This window comes from Gasterosteus aculeatus, chromosome 4 (genome assembly GCF_964276395.1).
Source record: "Gasterosteus aculeatus chromosome 4, fGasAcu3.hap1.1, whole genome shotgun sequence".
NCBI lineage: Eukaryota > Metazoa > Chordata > Actinopteri > Perciformes > Gasterosteidae > Gasterosteus > Gasterosteus aculeatus.
In genome coordinates this window covers 29,481,504-29,509,339 of record NC_135691.1, presented here as the reverse complement: position 1 = coordinate 29,509,339, position 27,836 = coordinate 29,481,504, and the positions used below count along the sequence as shown (strand labels likewise).

The following is a 27,836-nucleotide window of genomic DNA, read 5'->3' as shown; positions in this document are numbered from 1 at the left end:
AGATTTAAAAATAACTTATTTATATAAATAAAGTCGGGAATGTTCAAAGTGCACCTATTGCACCATGAAACGGCACAACTCGTTCGTAGTGACTAATATTTCTTTCTTCACTTAGACCAATTGAGTAGAGATCTTTCTACAGAATATTTACATTATGCGTATTGCAGGATCGGATCTCGGATCACACTGGAAAAAAGAAGTCAACATTTGTTAGCCGCTGCGTAATCAGTTTAGCTTTGTTGTAGAGGCAGGAGTCTGGATATTGTCTTTGCCTTGAATATTTTTTAGGAGATTATAACATTAAAGATGATGGAACTCAACTTTCCTTTGCACAAAATAAACCAACATAACAATAATAGTACATTTAGGATTTTAATATACAGTTTTCAAGATAAAGTTCTTTGATAAACAAAGGGACAGTTTTTTGGCTATATAAAAAGCTATTTAGAAACCAGTGACTAGACCTAGAGACAATAGTGGCTGTGTGCTTAACATTTTTAGGTATCAAATACAGACACAATTTGCTCAGAGTGAAGAGGAAACTCACAACATTCAGAACAAACGTCCCACTGACTGATTTACAAGGATCACTTCATCAATAGTTTGAACTACGTTACTACACACTGAGCCATTTAGAATGAGCTACTCCCGGAAAACTAAAGCAGGGAAGGAGAATGCGTTTCCCGGAGGTCAGTTTACACTTCAAACCCCCCCCCCTCCCCCAAAAAACAGTAGTAGGATATCAAAAACATAAGATCACTGAACTAAATACCCCCCAAAAACTGTTTTAAGCTGGTGCAGGGGAGATCTCTGGACGGCCCACAATAACCTGATAGCGTTGGTAATTAAAAGTTGTCAAACCGGCTGCGGGGTGTGGTGCTTTGTTTCTGCCCATTTCTTCCTTTTTAACTGGAAGAACCAAAGGCAGTCGCTGACCAGAGGCTTCAGCCATCTGAATCTCTCCGAGCTCGTAATCTGTAGTTCATTAAAGCTAAAGGGTTGCTGCTTCCAGCTGAAGCACGAAGCACCCTTTACCCACCGTTCTTCATATCTCCGTGTATTTTTAGTGCGACTGTCCCTTGGTGCTGCCGAACCTGATTTAATATTTTTCTTTTTTTGTAAAAACTCCTCTTCCCGATGGTGCCAAGGGCAAACTGACCTCCACGCTGAGAGAGACACCCAGAGATAGTGTGCTACTACCACAAGAGCACAAGAGACAAGACAGAGATTAGGTTTTTGGCAGTGCAGAATCGTATGCAAAAGATTCGTCGCAATTTACAGTTTACCATGAACTTCACACCTGGGTCATTACAAAGGGCGCTACTTTTTCAAGTTAGCCACAAATATTTAAAGAAATTTGACTTTTTTCTGACGTTAAACAAGCCAAATTAAGGCTTTTTAAGCTTAATTTCTTATTAAATGGTCGCGCAGTTCCGTTATTAGCATGACTTTAATTACCTGACCCGTATTTAGATGTGATAGTGGGCTGAACCTTGTTTTGACCCAAGTCTGACCGGTAGAATTAAGAAAAGAGAGTAACAGTACAACACACTTGTAAATTTATACACTGGGAATAACATTTCATTGGTTCTCCTTAAAAACTCAAGTATTGAAACTGCAAAAGGGTTTTAGAGGTTAAAAAAAATGGTAAAACACTGTAAAACTGACCAGTCGTCAAGCCCCGCCCCCGTGAGGTCACTGTGAAACTGAAACCTGCAAATAATGGCGACAGAATTACTGTACCGCCTAAAGTTGCTGTTGTCCTTGACTTCAGACAAAAGTGGCTTTGCTGGCGACTGGCAATTTTGCCGGATGAAATAACTAATTGGGATTTACGGGGATTTTGTCAGCCGTCACTAGCGAGCTAACTGAACGGCCATTTCAAGTGTGAGTCCATTGAAAGCACTGTTCTCCGGCTGACTTTGTTGACCTCTAAATACATGTGCTAAAAGACAGGCTCAAACGACTGGCTGCCTCTCTGTGATGGATAATTAAGGAGAACTATTTGGAGGGTTTTAGCAAACAGTCAATTGTTGTCTTGCCGTCGAGATAATTGACACACTTGAGGTAGCACTTATTTTACAGTTATTACAGGAGATGAGAGTAAATAACTTGAAAAGGGAAAAGCTACTTTGTATTTACTATAAACGTTAAAGTCATCATTGGTTTAAAAAAACACAATTCCCTTCAATTAAAGTCCAGCAGTTGTTACAATGCTTCATTGGCACTTTGCTGTGACAATGATTTAAATTATGCCAGAAATACCTAGTTAGGATTGATGATGCAAGTTAATAATCTGCGTTTCATAAATAACTACCAGTGATCATTTAGGTCTCTATCTTTTCATTTCTCAGGACCTGTTAATTACTGTACTCTAAAATGAAGTGTTACATTCCTATTAATAAAGGCCGTATTTACACTTGATTCAGGCAATCTCTCCAAACTGTCTTTATGGCAGCTATGTTGAACTTAATATTGATTTTTGTTCTTTTACACCACCATTGTTCACACACACAACTGCTATCCGTCTTCTTGACAAAAAAAAGAAATGGCGTGCAGCTCAATTACTTGAGAATCTAAGTGGAACAGATGGATTTGTTGTTTACAGCGCATTCATCATAAGAGCACCGGAGAAATTGTACAGTGTGTATATATACAGCCTAACGTGTAAGGCGTGACATGATACAACAGTATAGTGCAGATTTATTTTCAGTCCAGGCTGAGTCCGTCACTTTCAATCAGATTCCAAGGTGTTACGCTCCATTGCATTTCCACTGTATTCTCTTCATTCAACTTAATCTACGGTGTTTTCATTTGATTGCATTCCACTCCTTTCACCCCTCATTTAATTTAATATAGTCCTTTCCAACCTCTGAATTCTGCCCATGTCCGTGTTTATCGCTGAGACCAGCCCAGTTACGTTTGAGTCCTGGATACTTTACAACATACAGTGTAAGTGTGTACATTTGGATTCACGCATCCTCTCTGTTTTCCTCTTGCAAACTGTCGTTACTGCAGAGGCCGTCTGCGCTATAGTTCAATTATTGTCAGTCTGGTTCCCATGTGTGCAGCATTACATGAACTGTACAACTGCAGCGGCTGTAGTCAGTAAACTGAGCCCAGTATTTCTATACGTTGTTTTAGCACACAAGTACAGCTGGGTTCTGTATTTAAGTTATTTTGCAAGGTTCCCATCATTTCAACAGTGACACATTTCGAAGGTGATTTGGCATTTATTATACTTCCCCTTCGGATACATCTGTATTATTTATGTAGGCCAAATCTACATGATGTCTTGAACCACTCTGTTAGTTTCAACAGATAATGTTGGGACATATTCTGCACAATCACGTCCATATATTTATTGTACAGAAATAAATAGTATTACCTTTACCTGCCAACTATAGCACGAGGACAGCGGAAAATCGTTACTACGTAATCTAAAGAATTCAACGTCTTGAGAGGATCGAGACATGAGAAGGGCAGGGAGGCCGTCCCAACTGTCCAATGGTATTTAGGCATATAAGGTCTACAGCAGGGAGGTTTGTAAGTTTTAAAGGTTTCAGGCAGGATTTCTAAAAACATGTACCGAGCCTGTTTTAGGGAGCACATCAGGGCACGAGTGAAAGAAGAGTTTGCTCTTTGTTAGATACCCTGGGTTACACACAGAGGTACTGTAAGTGTACAGAATCATTGAAGGGAATAAAAGTTCTGGATGAGGGACACCGGGCTGAATTTGATCCATCCAGTGTCCCACTTCCTCCACGGACTCCACCACACCAAAACGTGACCACACCAGGTAAGGCAAATCTCTCCCAAATCCTCCCTCCGTGGGGGTGGGAGGGGGGGGGCGAGGAACCTCTCTCGCTCAGCAGTTGGAGCCGGCCGGCGTGTAGTTGCTCAGCTCCCGCCGGATGGTGCTGAACGGCGACAGCTCCAGCTCGGTGGTGCACTCGTGCTCGTTGTCGTCGCTGGCCGTGGCCGAGGACGGCGCGTGGTTGCAGCAGCAGCAGCAGCAGCAGTCCAGGAAGGCCCTGCCCAGCGGGCGACACAGCAGGAGCAGCAGCGCCGGCGTCACGGCGGCCCGGCAGAACAGCAGCAGCTGGGAGAGGAGGTGGAGGACGGACATGGTGTGCTCGGGAACGCCCGCCGCCATGTAGGCCGAGACTATGTTGCAGATGTTCTCGGGCACCACGCACGCGCCGTAGACGATGGCCAGCGCCACCACCGTGCAGTTCATCTGGCTCTCCAGGCGGATCTGCTTCTTGTTGCTGCGCACGCTGGACTGCTCGGCGCGGCGGATCTTGCGCGCCGTCACCAGGGAGCATCCGATGGTGAAGAGGGTGGGGAGGCAGAAGTAGCAGCCGAAGCACCACCACAGCCGGGCGCCCTCGTAGGTCAAGCCCAGCACGTAGAGCATGTCAGGGAGCGAGGTGGATATGCGGATGATGCAGCGTTCCACGGGAGGCTCGTCCGGCATGCCCGTCTCCTCCACCACCAGCTGCCTGATGAGGAGCTCCGGCAGGGCCAACAGGAGCGCGCCGATCCAGATGACGGCCAGCTTGGCGGTGGTGGAGGTGCAGTTTTCGATCATCTCGTAGTACATTTGGACGTTGGTGGCCGCGCGGAAGCGGTCGATGCACAGAGCGCACAGAGTGAAGGTGGTTACGCCGAGAGAGGCCACCTGAGGGGTACAGACAGAGATGAACATTATATAAACTTTAGTCTCTTGGAGAGGCTCTACTTTGCTTCAATCTTTGTGCCTAAAGAATGCCGTTTGTATCTTGAACTCTATGCATGAAACAGCACAGAACATTAGAGAGCAAAGTCATCCAGCTAATCTTCTAACTATGGTTGCATATTAGAAATAGTGGATATTTTATGCTTTCATCAATTTACCTAGACTTTCTTATTAATGCCTGTTTTTTATTTGCCATTCCTGTATTATTTATTATCTTTATTATAACTACTTTGCTCAACAAAGATTTGCTCCCAAAAATAAGCCCGACTGTAAGCACTTCAACTGATGAGCTTGTCAAGGTTGTCAGGTCACCGGTCTATAATTAATACAATCATTTCAAGGAACTTGAACCGAAATGATCTCCCATGTGAAGAAATGTCTGACTGTCTTGCAGAAACTTAAGAGAGGGCTGCCGGTGAAGCAAACAAGTAGATTCCTATGCATTGAAACACAAAGAAAAGCCCTTTAGGCGAGTTGTCACCCAACACCGCGTAATAAAACGGCAGGGCGCACAGGAGCGGCGCCGGCCTTTTTTCGGGCTGTACCTCACAATGGTGTAATTACAAGCAGTGGAGCAACAGAAGCACAATGGCAGGCTGTAAGCTGCTATTAAGGCGGTGGTGCTGAATGTGTCTGGGGAGGCGGGAGAAAAGACAGAAAGCGGGCGAGTGACGGGTTGGATCACTGGCCCGAGTATTTTCACACCTCCTGTTCTGTGAGTGCCACTAATTAATGCACTAAACGTTCCACTTTTGTCTCTCTAATGTTTCCCCACAAAACCTTCGTGTTATTAAACTAATTGCCTCCACGTTGTCCATGTAACTCTGCAAATTGTGAGTGAGCTCACACAATTTCTCAGCCTCCAGAAAGCATCCGTTGGATTACCAGTCATTTTGTGCATAACATTTCTCTGCAGATGGTGTGTGTGTGTGTGTGTGTGTGTGTGTGAGTGTTCCTGGGTAAACCTGTTTTCTTTTTTTAAACGATCTTGCAGCCACTTACCCGTTCCATCCTCTGTCCTGCTTGGTTACCCTTTCTCCCTCGGACTCTCACTTATCTCTCCTTTTTTTTTCCTGCAGCTCCCCACCCTTTGCCCCCCCCTCATCCATCCTTTTCTCAATTTATATCAAACTTAATTGTAACAGCCAGCTTCCCAGATGGCCCCAGTGAGCCATGGCTTTAGTGCTCCAAACACATACTTTGTGGACAGATATAAATGTACACACTGCAGGATGTTCTGTGTATCTAGGCCTCACACACACACACACACACGGGCAGACAGAATGACCCTCTGACACACATGGCTGCCTAAGCAGACTAATGAAGGAAACAGCGAGGGGTAAGTGGGGTAGATAAACCAGTAACGTGGTTCGGCACTATGCACAGTAGCTGTTGTTATTGTGTGTGTTACGTGTCATTACGCAACAATCTTGTAACTGTCATTGCAGTTATCGGTTTGGAAATCCTGCCAAGGCAAGAACAACTATTAATCATTATCTTTATAAGTGATACATGTTTATTCGGAGCAACTTGGTAAAATTTAAGCCACGCACATTTATATGAGTGGTTTACTCACACTAATTGGATTTGGGCAGGAGTGAACATTTTCAGGGCACTTTGCAGATATTGCCGTCTTCCACTTGGTTACCCATGTTTGAAAACCAGTGGGCTTGTTACAGCCTACTTCTGGTTCAATCACACGTTCATGATAAAATGAATGCATGTAGGTATTGCGATAAACACACTTCATCAGATCCCTCTTTGACACGTTGTTAGCAGGGAATTGTTTTACGCCATAACGTTTCAAATTGCCCTTCTTAAACTGCTGGTACCGTGTCCGAAAGAAAACGAGAAAAGTCCCATCAAATTGGGTTTAATGTCAGTCTGGGGCCGTTGTTGCGCTCGAGTTTTAAACAGGATTTCGACAGCATCACCTCGTCTCCACCATGAATAAAACACAAACATGCCGATGTAACAAACGCACTGCAATTCTTCTCGCTTCATTATCGTGACACTTCCGTTGGTGGGGAAACCTTTCCATTCCACGCTACAGCTAACACAAAACTGCCTGTTTTTTGTGATGTAACAGAGAACAATGAGGTGTCTTTGACACCTGGTTCTAAAATCTGGTAAAAAAACAACAGTCTTGAATCTCCTCTGCATTGCATCCCTCGGACATGAGTCTCAGTTAATAGTTAATTAGGCATCACATTGAGCTCCACTTGTGACCCACTTCTTCCGCTATGAACCTGCACACCTGTGTTCTCATATGGTGGCTTCAATGGAACACACACTCACACACACATGCCCATCCAGTACGCACAGAACGGTGCTTTGCACATAGTGAATATTTCATGCATGCAACAACTGCGCTGGATCGGTTTTAAAGGCTGTCGGGGAGGACCCGGAAACCCAGCTTTGATCAACGTGTTGTGGCAGAGCGCGAGGGCAGGAGGAACAAGCAGAACTTTGTAGGAGAAGGGGAGATGAGAGAGAGAGAGTCCAGGAGTCAGGCCTGCTAGGGGGCTGACGTTGTGTTTGTGGAACGGGGTGATGCAAATTAGGGAAAGGGAAAGGGACAGCGGATTGGATAAGGAAAGAGCAGAGCGAGGGAACATGTGAGTGAGACACAAGTCTGATTTGACAGTGAGAATGTTAATCGCATTTTTTATTATTTTTTACAGAGATTTCTACAATGCAATTTTAGGAAATATGACAGTTTTAGAAGTTGGAGCAGAAGATACCTCTCGTGTTTGTAAACTAAACAAAAGGGACCTTAGCTTAGCAGTAGCTTATTATCAGGGCACGTTTAATTTCCTCATTGAGGTGTTATGTGTTTTTGTACAATTGTTCTCGTTCTGACGTAGCCGGCTATTTGCGTTTTCCAGTCTATTTGCTAAGCTAAGCTAACTGCTTCCTGTAGCTTTACAGAGTTTACAGTGGTAGGCTATAGATCCTCTCATAATACTCAGAAACACAGCAGACATTTAGCATAATGTGGAAGTATGCCTTTACTACACAGTTTTGTCAATTATCTGGAAATTGTAATGTCATTACCACTATTTTTTTAATAACCTCAAAATAGAATAATCATAATTGCTTGCGAAGTACCGTTTTTCTAGTTGACGTCATATATTCTTTTCTCAACCTTGGACTTAAAGGGGGGAAAAAAAGAAGATAAAAAGCTTTTCGTCCATCACACATGTCTGGCCGTCTATCTGCACTGCGGGTTACGAGACATTTCTCCTGCTGCCGTTTTTAATAACGGCCCATTAACTTTCCGAGTATAGGTCCAGTGAGCTGGTGGCACAAAGACCTTGTGTTATTAATTGGCTTTTAACAAGCACTGGTGGAGCCTGTGGAGCCACACTGTGATTATTCAACCCCAGTCAGGGGTAACAGGTGTTGTCAGGTGATGAATGGCTAATGTGGAGACACACAAAAACAACCAACACTCATCTCAGTCATATAACAAGGAGGCGTGGAGACAAAGGTCCTACTTCCAGGCTGAGTGTGTGACCCACAGCAGGCTCCAGCAGACCATAACTCTAACCAGAGAGACCCCGCTGCTGACAGCCGCCATACGTCTAACAGCTGGGTGGTGTGTCGGGAAGAGACAGGAAACTGATATACGAGTGTGCACGTTATGGGTAGGTGTGTGTGTGTGTGTGTGTGTTCCCGTCCACATTTAAGCAGGCTTATTCAAATATCATCGCGGGTGTGTGCTTACACGTACTAGTGCGATACGTATGAGTGAGTGTCAGTCTGGGATTATGGAAGACAGACACGCGGTTTAAGCTTTCCTCGAGGGCTGAAAACCACTTTTCTGGGATGATGTTACAACAGCAACTTTGAAATCCCATCCCTCTCCTTCTTACAGTGTGCGTTGCATTGTACTGTACTCTATTGCATTGTGTTTTAACCTGACAAAGACATCCTCAACACAAATTCCGCTTGCAGGCCCTAAGCTTTGCACAAAGAAATGTTGCCTATTTGCGTCTGGACGGTGAATTTGAAGTTTGACCCGTTAGCTTAGCTAGAGTCTTGTTGCCTGGCAACCTCCCAGTTGGGGCGATTGTGTGATGTGATTGAAAGCTCCACAAGGGACCTTGCGCTAAATTTAAGTGTTCCTCAAGAAAAGGACAAAATTACAATCAATTGACTCATTTTCTGTTCCATGAACAAAGGGAACAATCTCTGCCAGCCCGGAACTGAGATCCGCAGAATTCACAAATAAGCAGGGAGAGAACTCACAATTCATCACTCTTCAATTAATTTAATGGCAACCATCCATTAGAGTGTTCAACTCTATGCTGTGTCTGACTGCCTTTCAAAGTCTTTCAGAGTGTGAGGGAGTTTATTTTGTACACGTCTCTTCTCTTCCATTCCAATGATATCCTGACCTGTGGCAGATTTCCCCAGGAAGCATTTTAAAGATTCATCCTGCTCCCCTTGTAGATTAGCTGCTGAAAAAGTCCAGCTCTGTATTCCTGATCCCTTAAACGCCATCTCTTCCTTCTAGTGTATTCTATTAAGGTTGGCTAGCGGCCTGTTGCGTGTCGATCTGAATCTGAAACAAAGTCCACACTTATTTCACCAACACACCTAATTAAAAATCAACCAATGAATATTTCATATTTACTCGGGTAATTACCAATTTGGTTAATCGCATCCAACCGCAGGTATAATCTTTGCTCCATGCTGATGTGCGGCCTTGTCTCATCGCTAAAAACCAACCAGCTACTCATCCTCGGACAAAAAGCTGACTGAATGCACTCACCATCATGCATTATGTAGAGACCCTAATTATATAGCCTGAGACATTTACATAGCTTCCAATTAACTATCATTCGCGTGTCTAATAGACCCGCTGAGGAACGCGGGTGGAAAGGGGGGGTGACACAGCGCGTGTTTGTGCACTTTATGTGTGTGTATTCAGCGTTTTACCACAAATGTGCGTGTGCCAAAATACGGCCGTACCATATGTAAGTGTGTGTGAGTGGGTCTTCCCCCGAGGACTTGTTTCTAATCACAAATAGCTGATGCAGAGCGAGAGAGAGAGAGAGATACGGGGGGGCAGTGTTGAGTAGAGAGAAGGGCATCCCACCCATCTGGAGGGGCAGCGCACAAGACTGACTTTGTGTGTGTTTGTGCACAGGCTACTTTTCTTGGTAGAAGATGGAGGCTGAAAACTCAGTGATTGTGAGAGCAGTTGTGTTGGGACCACCAGAAAGAAAAGAGCGTCTAGACGTTGGTTCTCGTGCCGACGTGGTCGTGTAATCCTGGATGTTACACAACCACGCGGGAACAACACATTTGTATTTCTGATTACAAGCCTCAATGTGTGTGTGTGTGTGTGTGTGTGTGTGTGTGTGTGTGTTGGAACAGCGATTGTGTCAAGTTGATGTATGTCCTGCCACTACCAACCATTTCAATGGGTCTACCCCCGGCTCCGTGTGGCTCCATGCGGCCCTCTCTCTCTTTTCCTTTTCACAATCTCTCTCTCTCTCTCTCACTCTTCCCTCAGCCACTGCCAGTCTCTGCTTCAACGGTTTGTTTCTTTCTCTCTGGTCAGTCAGCCAACAGTTAAAAGAGGGCATTGAATAGCACAGTGAGCTAGATGTATGAGGTTAAAAAAAAAAAAAAGATTTACCAGTTACGGTAATGTTTTACGGAGAATAATAAACTCAAAAGAAAAGGTTTTTTTCGGGGACAGAAAATGTTGCGTACATACAATCAATGGGCAAAGCCGTTGTTCTTCACACTTTATTGCATTACTGTAATGTGGTTGGACCATGAGTGGAATCACCAATAAACCACTAAGGAGACATTGTGTCTGTAGAGTAGATTTATGTCCCATAATGGAGATTTGCAATTAGCCGTTAATCAGATTTTGAAAAAAAAAAAAGAAGGTGCTGTGAATACAGACGTCTGCTGATGGCTTTAGTGATTAATAATAGAGACATGCATGATAGCCATACAAGTAGGGGGTTACAAATCTGACGAAAAAGCTATTTAATCCTCCATATTGCATTATGTATTACATATAAGTATTACATATTACATATACCTTTAAGAGGTACATTGACATGTACTGTATACATGGATGCTTTCAGGAACCAGATTTGAGTGTTTATGTATTTTCTGTTCTTTTCAACACCTGGGTTTTTATGCCATGATAAACTCAACCTGTAGACATCCGGCATTGAAGATCGATGTTTTATTAAAAAAAATGCATTGCATAATTTATACTACGATAAAAAGCGCACCGTTCCGTATATGCTTTTGCGCATAGTCATTCATAAGCGCGTCTTTATTTAGGGTAATGAGACAAAAATTCGCTGCGTTACAGCAGCGCAGCTCTGAATGAACCTTGACAAATGACTCGTTCCCCCTCTGGCTTATAAAATGCTTACTGCAATGTTTGTTTGTTACTTTAGCCTACTTTCAAGTTCTATTCTAATCAACTGTCAGGTGCAAAAAAAAAGGCAATTATTGCCCATTAGCTTTGACTGAATCTGCTGCTCTGTGCATCGCTGCTTCAAGAGGTCGTCTGCAGGGACGCTGAGCGTATCGGAGATAACGCGGACCGGCTGTAACGCACATCTTTTATTTTGTGAAGCATTCTTACCATTTTCCTGTCGGCTTTTCTCACATCACACACCTATAATTGCTTAATCCTTTTAGGTTTGGGTGATTCCATGCTCTATTAAACACTGAATAAACCAAGGGTTACTGGAGGCAGCACAAGGGGACGGTGATGCATTATCTATGTCATCTGCTGATTATGCATGCATGGACACATGAAGTTGGGTCCCATGTTTGTGTCAAGAGTGCGCCGTGCACATCCAAGCATGTGTGTCTTCATTTCGGGCCAAATGACGATATTCACCATGGCTGAATTTGGGTTAAGTGAAAAATAAAGTCACTCCGCTGGGTGACATTGTCTGTGCAAGTGTGTGTGTTTCTTTGAATGTTCCACAGGGAGAGAGTAAACCCCAGGCTGCATTACTCACGGCCTGTTTTGACACATGCCTGAACACACACACACACACACACACGCACACGCGTCGAAAGCAGGCAGGCCCCAGTGCACACGTCCTGATAGATATTCACATATGCACATGTAGTTATAAATGTACGGAGAAAAGTGAATAGCAACCCTCCCCGAAAACCCTGCATTAAGAATGGCCACTGCAGTGTTAGTAAGTTATTGAATACTATAAGCAGCTCATATGCAATAACATATTATAACACGCCGTATGCACTCAGCTAATTATATAAAGTATCCACTGCACTAAGTGTTAAGTGGTAGCTTCCTATTTTGTGAAACATATAAAATCCAAACATTTCTAAATGAATCAGGTACGGACCTTTTTTGGATCTGATCTGAAGGTGATAACATGGCCCCCTTGCTCCCATTATCACTTCATGATGTGACAGCCCTCCCTATGTGGTCCCCGGAGGGCGTCACCTGTCCCGGTTCACTGCCTGGCAATGGAAGCCGTCTCTCTCCTCTCGACATCCAGCCTTCTCAGTTTGATTACATTTGCTGTCCTCTTTTTGCTGCACCGCACAGCTCACAGCTCACTCACTCATGATGCCACCCATACTGTAACTTCACTGCTTCCAATTGGGTTAGATGTTTAATTCAGGTTAACCGCCCTCCCCTCCCCGAAAAAAAACCCTAAAACCTTTTTGAAAATCTCTTTCTTCAGCCTGTTTGGGACATTTGAACACCAGCTTACAGTCAGATACCCATGAGCTGGAAACCCCAGGTTTTATACAAAGGACATACAAAGGTACCTTGCTGGTGAATCTGACACTGGTGTGATGACAGTGAGGGAAAGGTATCAACATGGTGTAAGAAAAACAATCTAGCAACCGATCGATTGCTCACGAGGTGGACCAACAACATAAAAACAGGACGAGGAGGGAGACAGAGTGTGTTTGTGTGTGTGAGGGCAGTGATGTGGTTTACCCGACAACACGTTTTATCAACCGTATATACAGTGAAAGCAACAGGAGACGAGTGTTTTTGTGCAGCCCGGAGCGGAGATAGTGTGTTGTCTAGGTGAGGCTCTGTGTTCCCAGCAGGTTGCACAACAAGTGACAGAGTCTCCTTGTTATTGGCTGAGGTGACGTCCTATAGCCGCACCTGTTTTCTTTCTGCCCATTTCAATGCCTAAAACAACCCGAAACTCAACCATTTACGTCCATTTAATGACGTGCAAACGGTGGGTTAATCATCTGTGCTATTAAGGGGACGGATAACATTTACCTCCACATAGGGCACCACTTTGCAGGTGAACTCCCCCAGCAGCCAGGACTTTGTCAGTTCATGAAAGACCACCATGGGCAGGCAGAAGAAGATGAGCACAAAGTCCCACACAGCCAAATTGGCCAGCAGTGAGTTGGAGATGCTCTTCATGTAATAGTTCTGGCACACGATGCACAAGATGGCAACGTTGCCGGCTATGCCAACCAGGAAGATAACCCCGGAGACGCACGTGATGGCGTACGCGCCGTAAGTCTCGCTCGTCACCGGGTAAAAGGGGTTCTTGATCTCGTCCCCGAAATCCTGCGAGCTGGGAGGGGTGATCGGCGTGGCGTCCCAGGGGTTCTCCTCCCTTAATGTGAAGGACTCGGCCCTCCTGGTGAAGAGGTCAAAGGGCAGGTCGGTGGAAGTGAGGGCCGCCGGCTTGGGGATGGGTTCCCACGGCGACGAGTGAGGCTGAGCCAAAACCCCGGAGCTTTTGTTCAGCCGGTTTCTCCCCCTCCGGGGGGCTTTCTTTTGCTCGTCTTTTGTGCCCCTCTTGTGTCTGTCGCCCTCCTCGGGTCCCCCCCCTGCGTCTCCCCGGGCCATTGAGGAGGGCTTAGCCGCATTGTAGTGTCCACCTGCTGGCGTCCCCGTACCACTAAGAGCGCCATTCAACTTCATCCTTTTATTGTGGTGGCGCGTCGCGTTGGGATCCTCCACGGGTGTCCCCGTCCTGCTGGAGTCGCGCTTGCTGTGTCCAATTCGCCTCGTTTCCGCAGCAACCACCCGCTTCCAGGGGTGCGTGGAGTTCAGGGGCCCCCGCGCGAACGCCCGTCGCGCCTGCAGCTCCGACGAGGACGCACCTGTGGCGTACCCCGGCGAGAGCGCGCGATCCCAGGGCTTGACGCGGCTTGGGCGGCTCTCCCGTGGCGACCCGTGGAAAGTCCTCGCAGAGTGCGCGCCGGGGTTGCTGTCCTCTTTGGTTCGTACTTCTCCATTGTTTCTTAGGGATACTAATAAGTGTGCTTGGGCTAATAACAAAAATAACGCCCGAGGCGGCAGAATCTGCATGGTCCAGGAATGAGTCGAGCGCAGATTTGATCCTCAACAGCGCATCTTCGTACCTCTGTGGCAGCGCGGGGTGGGAGGGGGGGGGGTCCTCCTACGTTCAGTCAACACCCATGTTGAAAACACTGCTCCAAGGAAACATCTTCATTCGTTCGTTGAGCTCCGCGGAACTTGCAAGTTATATCCTAGAGCCTCGGCTCGCGTTTACGCAATAATCACCAAAACGAAAGAAAGAAAAAGAAAGGAGCGCAAATCGCCGCCTCGCTCCCAGCGGTCACTCCCGTCTCCAAAGTCTTCTTGACATCACCGAGCAGGACGGCGAATCCGAGTCCCGACCCAGAGAGGAACGGAGAAGCGAGTAGAGGCGGAGAGGATACTGCTGCATGTCCGCGCACGCAATCCGCACTTCGTCCAGTTTCCAGCTGTGGGTAATAGCGCCAAGAGAGTCTCTCTCTCTCCCCCTCTCTCTCTCTCTCTCTCTGAGCCAGTGCGTTGGTTCAGTGGGTTGGGTCGGCTGGAAGCAGAAGCAGCAGCGTCAATGCGGTGCAGTCCGGGTAAAGCCCCCCGCCCCCCCTCCTAGGTTGCGATGCACGGGAGAGTAGAGAGAGACAGAGAGGGAGATCGCTTCCCTTTCTTTTCCTCGTGCTTTCCTCCCATGCTTCCAGCGCCTCACCTCCTCTGCTCCCTCGGATAGGGACCGCGCGCTGCGTGAAAATGGACTCCCCTGGCGGCTAACCCCGATCTGTCACTCCCCATCCATCACGGAGCATCCAGCAGCTCCCCCCCCCCCCGCCCCGGGATACGTCTCCAGCCCCCCCATCCCCATCCCCTCCGGCAAAACAAGTCAGCCACGCCCAACAGACGTGCCAATAAATATATTCCCATGTTCTTTATTATTGCATCACCTTTAGACATATGCCACTTTATACCCCCCCCCTCCCCCCCACACCTAGTTTGAAAGCAAATGGGAATATAATCCTCAGTGAGTAACAGCTGGGATTGTTTTGAATGGGGTCATATGGGCCTCTCTGACAGGCCTGTAGCCTGAGGGCTGTACGCTTCATTGGGAGACTATATGAGCTATTATATACCTGCAGATTTGTAAAAGTGGTTTGAATCACCGAGCGGGAACATTCGCACGTTGGTCGAGGGATAATTATTGTAAAGTGAATTACACTGGAACTTTGACTGGACTGTGTGTCGGCCTCTCAGTATCTTATTTTCAGTTTGATATATAATATACAGCAGGAAGCAGGCGAACTGTCCACGTACAGCATGGCTTAATTCTGCTTGGAGCGTTTGTGCAGTGTACTCAGCACATATTAACATGTAAAGTAATGGCTAAGCCAATATGTTCAAAGTAAAGGCAATTATGAAGTGGCTCAAATATTAAATGGTAATATTAATGATTTGGTCAGATAGTTTGAGAACTGAATTCAAGCACGCTTCCACAGCTTTGTTAGATCAAAGACCACCTTCATCAGATTTAGTGTAATCATTTGGCAATAGTGATTAAATACACACACAAACTAACACAACCTATTAGGACGTGTATGTCCGCTAGCTCCGTCAATAATGCAAGAGACTAAAATGAAATGAGCACATCATTATTAAGTGCTCTCAGCACTTCAGACCACGTACTGCAGACGGTCTGAACCGCGTGGGCCAAACATACCAACGCACAATCGTGCACGGACACACACGCACACATATGCAAACATGCTATTTAGAAATGGAACTTCATGCACGTGTATGCAAATATACGGTTGAATAAACATACAGATACTTACATATTTGCCTGCATGTTTTGTCCCAAACACATGCAGGCATCAAACCGGTGACCTTCCACTTCAAATATCTGATTAGAGCCAATTCCAACCAGGCGGGTGGGCACACACTCATCTACATCTGACCTGGATTCAATTTAAGAGAAAGAAGTTGTCTGTGTAAAGTTTGGATGAGGCCTGCGTGAGTACAATAATGCACACAGAGGGTGTGGCTGGAGAGTGAATGTTATTCACTTTTCGCATGGTTACTTTTTAATTATGGATACAGTTTATTCCCTCCCCTCCCATCCCGGCCAACCTCCTCGGTGCATGTTCGACATCCATCGGGATTCCCAGGTTAAATCCCTCAAATTACGTCGTCTCTGACCTTGGCAACACACCCATTGCAACTCACGCTACTACTTCCATCAGCTGGAAGGCACGGGGGAAACGCTCCACGTGTAATTATCACGGCGATTGAGTGCGCGGTCCGGGGAGACTTTGCCAGTCGGCGTGTGTGGGTGGAGATAAAAGAAGAGAGGTTCTCTCGCAGACGATTCAGACGCGGAGGGACATGAAGGGCACACGCCATGCGTGTACTCGCTCCAAGCTCCAATAAGGGGGTGAGTGCACACACCAGGACGAGTGCACAGAGACACACACACACACAGACACACAGACACTCACACAGTCTGGAGTTTAGTAGGGCATGCAGGCGGCAAGAAGAACATTCTAGCACCATAAAGATTTCATGGATTTCCCAGTATGCGGCCTGTGTGGAATATACATCACACACACACACACAGACACACAAACAACACAGCCAGCCGAGCCCAAAAACACAAGTCTACTGCTGCATGAAGGCTTCGATGAATTATAGAAGCAGTCAGTTGGATTAAAAATGATTACGGGGTGGGAAGCTCCAATTGGGTTTCCAACAGTTACTTTCGCCCGCGTAAACGATTTACATTTAAACCTCCCAGGGATTATTGTCGGTAAAAGTTATTTATCTAAACAAATCAATACAAAGGCGGAAATGGTATTAATGAGCTATAGCCTGTATCTGCAATTTGTAAATCCATGTGAGTGTGAAATCAGGAGGGGCGGCAGAGTCTTAAAAAATCTTAATTTCAAAGGCCTTTTAACTGTCGGTTTTCTGCTTCTCAATGAGGTTTCTAGATGTTTCTGTCGTTGGACTTATCCCTGTCCAATACCCATTCACTTTGAGGCGGTTATCCCACTGCTCACAATCTCATACAATGGGCTGTTGTTCTGAGAGACCCCCCCCCCCCTCCCAAACCCATTGTTGTCCTTAAAGATGAACCCATCATGAGGAATTATCTCCCAGTAATGTCAGCACATATTCGGGCAGGCTCTCGATGGTGATGCTTGGTTACCAGGCTGTTGCCACATGGTGAACATATGAGTCCATGTGGTTCAGCACACAGCATTTCACAGGCCGACGGCGCCTTCTGGTGCTTTCTAAAGGGGTTGCAGCAACACTGAAAGGATCTCCGTATCGTCGCCTGATCTCGCTCATATTTTAGAATAAAACTAGAGGCTGATTCATCTTCTAATGAAATTAAACCTGAAATGACTTCTGTTGCCTTTCATGTAATCCTCTTTCTCTTACTCCTTTTATTACCTATTTTTATACCTTCCTCACATCTCTTGCAAGTGCCTTTTTGGCAGAAGCACATTTTCCAAAATGTAGCCTCATGTCTTTTCCATCTGTTCGCGGCTCTAACTTCATCCTCTTTCAGCCTATTTGATTACTCTCGGGCTGCCCTTGAATCTCATCCACGCTGTGATTGAGAGCATAATTATTCCACCATTAAAGGGGGAAAGGTAATCAAAAAAACAAAAATGTGCCTTTGAGAGGGATACGATAACAGTTAATTATCAAATCACCTTGCCACTGAACTTGAAATAACAGACAAAGTAGTGCCATGGAGACGCCTGACATTCAGTTAACAAACATGTGTTTACAGCGACATCCTTGAGGAGGTGTGAATATTATACTGGGTGGATATTGTACAGTATTAATTAATATAATGTTAAATTGGCTTTGTTGGGTATTTATTTCCTTCACGTCTGCATGTTTTCTGACATAATTGGATGCAAAACAAATTCATTGAGTTGGGGCAATACTTTTCAAATGAATGTTAAGTCTGGCCATGGATAAGGCTTCAACAATTCAAAGAATGATGCACAGCTGGTTAGCTTTTTTAGTTACTGGTCATCAGAGAAGTGACAGAAATATACAATTACTTTGTGAATCAGAAGGGAGTCGCCTTGGTACATTAGAGGGAGGATAAGGGAACAGAGTCCTCCATTATTGAAATCTCTCAAAGTTCAGGTGCAACGATCCTACGTAGAAATGGAAGAGGCCATTTGGAAAGAAGACAAGTGCACCTTTGATGAACAACAATGGGGGCTGTTGATGGAGCGCATTGTGCGTTTGCGGAGTGGCAGGTGTAACATGTGATGGCTTGTGAGAGTCTATTGTTTAGAGAATGATTAAAAATGGGCTGAGGAATGAATAAGGACTTTAAACAAAAATCTGTTCTGCTGAGAACTATTGAGACCTCGAAGGATTATCTTGATCATGTGACGGCGATGGATGGCATCGGAAGCGGAGCGGTAATCAACGATAAGTGGTCTGCTCTAGAGAGTCGAAGGGAATCAATGTGTTGCATTAGGGAACTTAGGAGGGAAGCCGCTGCATCATCGGGGCCCCTTTGGTTTTCATAGAGTCAACTGAATTATGGTGGAAACAACATTCAATCAGAAGTTCTTTCGGCAGAGATTTTCTCTTTATCATTTTCATCACTTCTCTACTTATATTGGAAGCTGTAAAAATACCACAGTCATGTATTTGGGGGTTCAGTAAATGGCTAAAACAGGGTGTAAAATTTGGGGCGATTACTTGGTAGAAATGGTATATAATATTTAGTTTTATTTAGATTTGCAGTGTACTTTTGAATGTTTTGGTGCAGACTATTATTACACTGCAGCGCACATCTTTTGTGCTGAATCTGTTGCAGCCAAGCTCCTGCAGCTACACACACACACACACACACACACACACACACACACACACACACCGACTGAGCCAAAACGGCAGGTGGACAGAGAATGAGGAATAATCTTCTCTGATTTCCAAAGTGAAGTATGGATTTCAACATCTCCAAACTGTCAGATGTACACCATATATATATGTGGCTGAACCTACAGTAAATAGGTTACCTAGAGTATCTAATGACACATGCTGATGTTGTACAGCTGCATGAACTGTGCAGTCATCTGATGTCACTCTGGCTATGCATTCCAATATATTTTTGGAGGCATTGAAGGTTTTCATAGGTGACATTTCATTCACCTCCGGTCGCCAGGGCTCCATGGCACCCACCTGATGCTCTTCCTTTAGTCTTTCCATCCTCCCTGCTCCGCTCTGCCTGCCACTGAAAGAGCACAGCACGGTTTCTGTTAGAATTCAGTAGATCACAGATGGTTGGAGGTTTCCCACGTTGCCTTTTTCAAACACAGCAGGGATACCTTTTGGAGCTCAGGCAGGAAGCGGGTAAAGAAGGTAAACGGAAACCCCAACTACGTGCCCGTTTTTATCTTCATGTTATTTTTTCATGTTCGTCCCAGGAAATCCTACGGTTGAGTGAAGTTTGTGTGCAGTGGGTGTGCATGTGTGTGTGTGTGTGTGTGCCAGTGGGGAAATGCTGAAAGATTATTTCGTTCAGCATTATTTCACCAGCAGGTGTCACTGTGTCATAGAAAGAGAGCGCCAAAGACAAGAGAGGGACTACAACCTTCAACACAGGGCTTATTTCCAACAGCTTGATCGTTTGTTTCCTACATAATCATTGCTAAACACAGATGATCACGATGTGCACACCGACTTGTTGTGTTAATGATATTGCACACTGCTCCATTTACTGCCCACCCTGGACGAGGAAAGCATGACTGCAGAGGAATTCAATTAGGCGTTATGGTTGAAATGATGCCACGTTGGCTTTGCGCTGCTATTGACAGAATTTTGAATGTTCTGTGTGTTCTCTGAGTGTCTTAGTTTATGGATGCGCACAATTTATATGTCTTATTTGCATGCGTGCCCTTTAATTTGAATTTAATGACTCTGTGTGTGGATGTATCCGTGTATGCTTGCATCCCTAAACAAAACAGCACCAATATTTCATACTCATATCAATCCATCCATCCATCCATTTATAATGTTACTATTACAGGATGAACACAAACTCCAAACCAATGTTTTGAGATGCTTTTGTACGATAAGCTTGTGACAATCCCTCAGCTGGTGAAAAATGAGTTAAGTTACAATAGACAGTAGCCAAGAGTTCCACTGGCACCGATGTTAGATGTCCACCAACAATTAAAGAGAAAGAGAGAAAGGTGAAGCACAGAAATGGGGGAGTTTGAGGGGACTGTGTCTCAGTGAGGCCTGGACACGGGTGCAATGTCAATGTGCACGCACACATCTATCTATGTGTGTGTGTTCAAAAGCCGTTGACTCCGCAGTTTAAGACAACCCCCCTCCCCACCCCCCCTCAGGGAAGTCCTGCTGCGTCCAACTAGCGAGGAGGAGAAGTCCGTGACCCCGACACCAAGGAAGACGCCAGTGTGGAGAAGCCAACTCCACATGGGTCCTGGTGGGCACGCCGTCTGCTGCCTGACAGCTTCAAACGGGTTTCTATCAAGCTCATAGGAATGGCTTTCATAAATAGTATCTAGAAGTCAAACTTTTTTATAAATAACTTGTGTTTTTTAAAAATATTTCTTTCTTTCATTTTTATAGAATAAGTCTTGTCTGGCTTGTCGTGCGTATGGTTGTATTGGCAATTTAGTTGCGATTGTACGGACTCTTTTCCACACATGTGCCAGAAAATTTGAACCAACTGATTTCTTTGGTGTTTTTCTTAATAAAAAATATGAAATGAAAAGTCCTAATCCAGTCCAAAATATGTTAGTAAATGTAAGTACATTTGTTGTTACTAAGTATGTTCAAGGTGAAGCTTAAACTAAACATGTGTAATGTGGGATCAAATTTAGCAGCAGTGCATCAGAATTGAATGAATTTGATTGAAGTATTTTGTGTGTAATACCTAAATCTGCAAACAACAACGAACTATCAAATGAATACAAGTGAACACAAATCAGAGGTTACAAAAACTTAAAGACTAAGAGACCAAAAGACTAAAGATTACAACTTGCATAAAAAGGAAATGTCCAAGTACATGTGACTCATACCTGGAGCACTTCATAGTATATCTGAATAGAATACTACAACCATTATACACGTTTTATACTTAAACCTAAACATACATTAGCTTTTAATTGTTAAAGTCCCCCCTTGCCTATGATCATGCACTTTCAGGTCACCCTGATGGGTTGTTTTTAGTGATTCTAGTTTTTGTTTGTACAAATGTTGTCACGAATCGTCCAGGACGGGAACCCAAAAGCAGACCACACGGAAGAATCAAAATAAAAGGTGGGTATTTATTATGCAAAAAAAGGTGTGGGGAAGGTCTGGTCCGGTTGGGTGGTGATGAGTGGGGGCGGGAGTCGGGTCAACGGCTAGGCAGGGGAAAAGGGCGATCCAAGTGATTAGCTGTAGGCAGGGAAACAGGTTGCTGGTTAGTGATCCGGAAAAAAACAGAAGCAAACAAACACACTGACTCTTGACTAGACTAGACTCGAGTTTGGAGCAAAAACCGTACGTGGTACGCTAACGATCCGGCAGGGACTGGTTGTCTGGTCACGGCTTAAATGGTGAAGGGGATGGTAATCAGGACCAGGTGTGCGGGCAGCAGCAGGTGTCGATGGTTGAATAATTAGTCAGGATGTGTTTGGGGAAACTCAGAAAAAAACGGTTAGAGTGGCAATGTAACAAACCCGGTTCAGGAAGCTGAATTCCTGACAAATGTTTAAGCTGAATGTAGTTTAATGCCAAGATATATGAGCAAAAACCTGTTACAACTACTGCATGGTGAAGTCATTTTCTTTTCTCATAAGCTGTTGATCGTTTTCCTCTTTCACATCTGTCATGTCTGTGAGGATTGCTCTCACTGCAGGATAGATGGCATTCTGAAGAAGACAGTAACCGAGATGACAAGCGACACGGGTTGGAATGGGAACTTAAATGCCTGTGAGTAGAGGAGAATACGACCAAAGTCAGACATTTTGATACTGTAAGTTTATGTGTTTTCCAAAAAAAAATTAAAAATGTGTGTGTGTATATATATATATATAAATCTGACCCCATGAGTGTGCGCAGGACCAGCATTATGTCTCGTTGGTGAATTGACCTTGAGATTGGACACATGGGAGTTGCGAGTGATGCGAAATGCATGCATCAATTGCCAATTCTGTGTTGTTACCATTTATTTGCATACAGATTTCCTCAATAGCCCGAATGAGAAAAATACAATTACAGTCTTTACAAGATTTGAGGGAGAAAGAGCAGGGTTTAAAAGGTCTCCAAGTCCTCATTGCATTAGTTTGACAGAAGTGGGAAGAATCCCTTCTGGGGGTTGTAAACTATCTAATAAATTTGATTATTGGAAAGTATACAAGTTTGCAGCTCCGATTGCTTCAGGGTAAAATATACTGATATAATCTGCCCTGGTGTTCATTTCTACTGCGGCGCATAGACGTACTTTGTTCTTGTTGTTGTCACCGTGGGTGACAGGAAACAGCGTGTGTGTGTGTGTGTGTGTGACTCCAAGCTGCATAAAGTAGTAGTTGTGCTTCATCTGCGTCTCCGCCTTGATCATATTGTTGAAATATTATATTAGTGCACGGATATTAACGTCTGGATGAAAAAGCATTATGGCTGAGAGTTAAGGGAGGATACGACACAGAGGAATATGGAGGATTAACACGGAAATGAGGCCGGATCCGTATTGGCAGCACAATGACAGAACCCATGCTTGACCTCTTCGCTGGGCAGCGGTGTCTGACGATTTCATTCATATTGAGATGAACTACCCCAAAGTGCTCGGCATTTCTCCAACACCAGGAAGAAAAAAAAAAAAAGCAGCAACATAATGACACTCCAACTACCTCCATTATTCCAGCTGAGGCATCTGCTTCTGTAATAAAACCAACAAACAAACATGCATAATTCAACCTGCCAGCCGGTTCTGCATTGAGTCGAAATGAGCAAAAGAAAACAAAAGTCCAATAATTATGGCTGCGGAAAAATGATTAAGTACCGCACTTACACCTAAACAGCCTTATTTAAACTCATTTGTTTGGAGCAATTCAGGAGGTGAAAACACACTGATTGTGTGTGTGTGTGTGTGTGTGTGTGTGCAATGCCACAGAGCCAGTTTCTTTGCATAGATGAGAAGGTACTAAAACCCTTTGTCATGACAAAACCAGATATTATTTCGCAATAAACAGTCTAGCAGTGATTACATCTGTGCACAGATCACACACACACAAACACGTGAACAGCCGCATTGTTCTGGTTCCTCCTGGTTTGCTTCTGCGTTGTGCGGCCTGCTGCGTATGAATTAACATGAATACAAACTCCTTGCATGGAGGCACATCTCAAGAGAGATGTTCCACTGACACACACCCACGTTTAGTCACAGCCACTTCAGTTTTTTAGTACAACTCAGCAACTTATCAAGATAAAGTATAGTGAAAAGAAAGAACCATAGACGAGAGGTGAAAGGATGAAAGGGAGGCGAGACAGTAACAAAAGCCGCCAATTAAAGAACACGAGGGAGATATGGATTATGCATCGGGCAGGAGGACACCAAGCTGGATGGATTCAAGCTCCATTTGCCTCCACAGTGACCTTCTGTGAAGATGACGACTGCCAGGAACCATGAGCGCGTGAGGGGAAGACAGTGAGGAGGAAAAAAAGTAGATAATTGAGCCTCCCTCAGTCGGAGGCACGAGGTCCCGCGCAGTCGACTCAGACGGACGACGCCACTAATCCAATTTATTATATTTCGAATCAAGCTCAGACGAGAAGCAGCAACATGAGGGCGGACATTACCGGGACAAATAGGTCGGGTCGTCGACCCCGATCACGGCCTCCATCACCACTCAAACCGTCTCCGTCACAGCTCCGAAGCTGTCAAGTCTTTAATAACAACTGCATGGCCGGTCACTCGGCCGGCTAGGAAACCAGCAAATGACTCGAGACAGACAGTCGGTCAGATTTACATCCAGTCAATCACTCTGTCAGCACAGCAGACCGTCAATCAGTCCGTCACCTCTGCGAATGGAAAAATAAACAGTCAGCGAACCGCTCGGCGGTTCGGTCACACTGTCAGGTTTGTCAACAGAACTCTTCTGAGCGACACATTAAGGAAGATATTTTAGTTGTGAAGGAATGAATGGATTGAATTTGCCGACGCGTTTGAATGGAAAGGGGGGAGGGGTGTAGGGTGGGGTGGGGGTGTGTGTGGGGGGCGGGGTTCTGTAAAGACATAAATCATCATCTCCTTTTGACGTCGAACAGACAAACAATGACGGGGCATAACGTAGGAGTCGAGACGCACACAGACGCGTCACAAATATAAAGAAATGAAAACCTACAAAACCTTTCAAGCAAAAACATGCACAATCGACACGTAAACACAACCTCGTATGCTAAAAGTATGCACAGACATACATCGATGCGGTGGGCCAACAAAAGCCAAACAGAGATGAAAGCGTCATTTTACTCAAGATAGCCGAGAATTTTAAGCGCCATACAAATTTTGTGTTACGTTGAGATGACAGGTGGACAACTGCATGTAGTCTGGGACACACACACACACACACACACACACACACACACACGCATTCAATGTGCTGCTTTTAGAAAACACCCATACAAATTAACAAGCAAATGAAAGTGACAAGAATTCAAAAGATATAATGACATCCAAATTCCCAGGGTGGAAGCCCAATTATTTACAAAAAGCTCATTGCAGGCTGTTACCTCACACAAACACGGCTCTGAGCTGTCAACGTCTCTGCGGATGATTGTGCGCTCTGATGGCAGTTTTCAAAGTTGGAGGAATGGAGATGATGCCTACTGAGACTCACAGAGAAAACCGTTTAGATATTTTTACCATATCCACACGCATCCTGGCGCCGCTGTGGTCGCGTCGTCTTGTGGCATTCCGCGCGTTTTTGTGTGTCAATATCCTAAAGTTAAAAACAATACAAGATGCTCCAATGTGTACTAACTGCAGAAGGCACTTAAACAAACTTTCCAGTCTTTCCAGCCCCAGTAATCACAGTCATTTCACCGTAGACTGTATAGAATAAGCGGATGTGGAACTTTTGTAGCCAAGTGATATAACAATGTGAAGCCACCACCACCACAAAGTAGCCCACCTTAAAGTACACCCTGCTTTCTTCTATTTCTGGGACCATCATTTAGAAAATGAACTTCACAAGTGGCCTCAAAACGTGTGGGTTAGACCATAAATCATGTTTACATTGTTTATGGTTAATAGATCAAGTAAGAAATTGGTTCCTTTTCTCATAGACTTCTCCAAAAGCAGCATTACAGCCGTCACCTGGTGAGCCACCTCCTTCCACAAGATTTCCCCTCTTCCATCTCCGGCCCATCGAGTTTCACTCTCCAAATCCCAGCTTTTTCATTTTTGTTTTCCACCAGTTTAAGTCACTGATGAGAAAAGTCCAAATGCAATTCCACAGGTGAAACTTTTTCAGAGGTATGGTGGTGGTACCGTTGAATGCTGCTACCTGAGCTCGGCGTGACGTTGAAATTCCCAACCTCAAATAGCCGCCGAGAATGAAGGTGCAGCTTTGTCCATCATGCTCAGTCTGCGCCCGATCACACGGAGGGCCTCATGCACGTACATTTGCTACATTTGTATGTACATACTTTGCCATGCGTGTGGGTACAAAAGCGAGTTTTATTTGGTGGAATTGGGTGACACTTGACATTTAGTGTGGCGCTTTTAAGTATAGTTGAGGTTAAACAGCTAGAATTCGATGGATTACCAACAATGGACTTAACTAGTTGGTTGTTTACGTTTTTTTTTGTCCATGTATACACACATAAGTGCACAGCCACTCTGCCCTGCTTACATTTCCTCTTTCCTTGTCTTTGTCCTTCCACATCCTCATCTATACCCAGCCACCCCCGTCCCCGTTTTGGGCTAATGTCTGTGGCCTTTTCTCCAACTTCTCTCATTATTTCCGTCTCTCTCTTGCGATCTATCTCCTTTCACTCACGGCTGCGGTCCCGTTAAGCCTATTCTCTCCTTCTCTCATCACTGATTCCTCTGCACTGGGGGGCGCAGAGGAAGTCAGCATCCGAGACGGCCTCCTTCCAGAGCTTGACATCGATTTGACCGTCCTAAACGGGAGTGGGCCAGTGCAACTAAACTATGCGCCCGCTGCCTCCTACCTCTGGCTCCCTTGGCTCAGAGAACACGCATCTTCCAGCTTGACTTTCATCTTGATCCCGCCCCTGTGAGGACTCACCTGGCAAATAACTCAAGACCTCGTCTGCCTAGTGTCTCCAGGGCCACGTTTTGCCATGATGGCACACACGTACTGACGGGATTAAAACAATACCAGCGTCACTTTCTTGGCTATTAATTAATGAACTGTAAGAACATGAGAAAGAAAGGGAAGAGAAAACCTGCATCAAGGCAAAGCTCTGCTGCTGTTCAAATATTTAGTAAGACAAGTAAGGCACTTACTCACTTTGTTAACACCCCCCCCCCCCCCACCCCCTCTCTCCACCACCAGCGAACACACACAGTCGGAATAAATGAATGCGCCCAAGTGTAGGTAACCTTCACTCCACTGGGAAACATCTGTTACTGCATTGCAGAGGATGTTGGAGGGCAGAAGGAAAAGGAACATGTCTTGTCTCTGCGCTGAGAGAAGTTGTTTTGTTGTTTTCTTGAAATAAATAGTGTAGAAACAGAGGTAAAGAGCCGGAGAGCTTTGACGGACAGAGAATTGCAGGGTCAGATTCCGACGCTGGGAGACAGAAAGGGCAAACGCCGAAACCCGGAGGGGAACAGGGGACGAAACAGACGAGAAGAACAGCAGCATGGGTAGGAGGTGGAAGTCGTTTTGTGAATATGTGTGTGTGTAGCTTTGGAAAAGAGCTCAGGTTTGAAAGTCGGAACATTAAAGGGAGAAAGGAGGAAGGGTGGAACGCGTGAGGAGCTTACATAACCACAGACAGTACTTTGGTTTCATGCAGTGTAGGGGTCAGCTTTCAGGGGAAAAAAAAGAAAAGTGAGGGGTTGAGAGCAACAAAAGCGCCAAACATGTTTGAAATGGATTGAGTTTAAGCAGTCAGGGTAAGAGGAGCAGCCAAAGAAAGAGCAACATCTGCACAACAATAAATAAGGCAGACTAAGGGGCGAGCGGATTCATGAAATTTGACCTTGCATTCAACAACTTTCAAATGGTTTTGAAAGTATTTGAAAGCAACAGAAGAAGATGGAGCATAAGGAACATCTGGCGGAGAGTATCGCTGGGCACGAGGTGAGAACATTCATTCATCTGGGGCCGTTAGGGATTCCAGTGACCATTGACCATTGACCACAGTGGAGTGAGCATTCTGAAGACTGAGAACTATGGACTCTTTTCTACCTTTTTCAAATGATGCTCTTTTGTGGATTTCGATCTTGAAGAAGCGGTTCCCGAGACCTTCACAGCATCATTCAACCCGACATCATGTTCAGGTTCGCCGTTGGCTGTCCTAATGTAATAATATACCTGTCAAGCAGCCTTGCCCTAGCCTGGTCGAGGACATGCATCTTCCTTTGCCCAATCCGTTCAGCAGCGACCGACTAATTCATCCAGTCAGCATCATTTCCTGTTGACGCGGACAAAGTAAACGCCATCTTTTTTCCCCCCAAAAGAGAGATTAGCAGATTATCGTTTCCGATCACGTTGTTCGTGTCACAGCCTACCTGCTCCGTTAAATCATACCTCTCCAGTCAAAGGTATTCTGACAACG

The 27,836-nt window shown here is 45.1% G+C and overlaps 1 protein-coding gene across 1 annotated transcript; it reads right to left on the bottom strand.

Annotated features, from left to right (window-relative positions):
- Nucleotides 1–358: 358 nt before the first annotated feature.
- gpr37b (G protein-coupled receptor 37b) lies at nucleotides 359–14,953 on the bottom strand. Its single transcript, XM_040174067.2, has 2 exons — nucleotides 13,023–14,953; nucleotides 359–4,684 (listed from the first exon to the last, which is right to left on the bottom strand). Exons 1-2 carry the CDS (start codon nucleotides 14,070–14,072, stop codon nucleotides 3,869–3,871), a joined length of 1,866 nt encoding a protein of 621 aa, XP_040030001.2. The 5' UTR covers nucleotides 14,073–14,953; the 3' UTR covers nucleotides 359–3,868.
- Nucleotides 14,954–27,836: the final 12,883 nt, after the last annotated feature.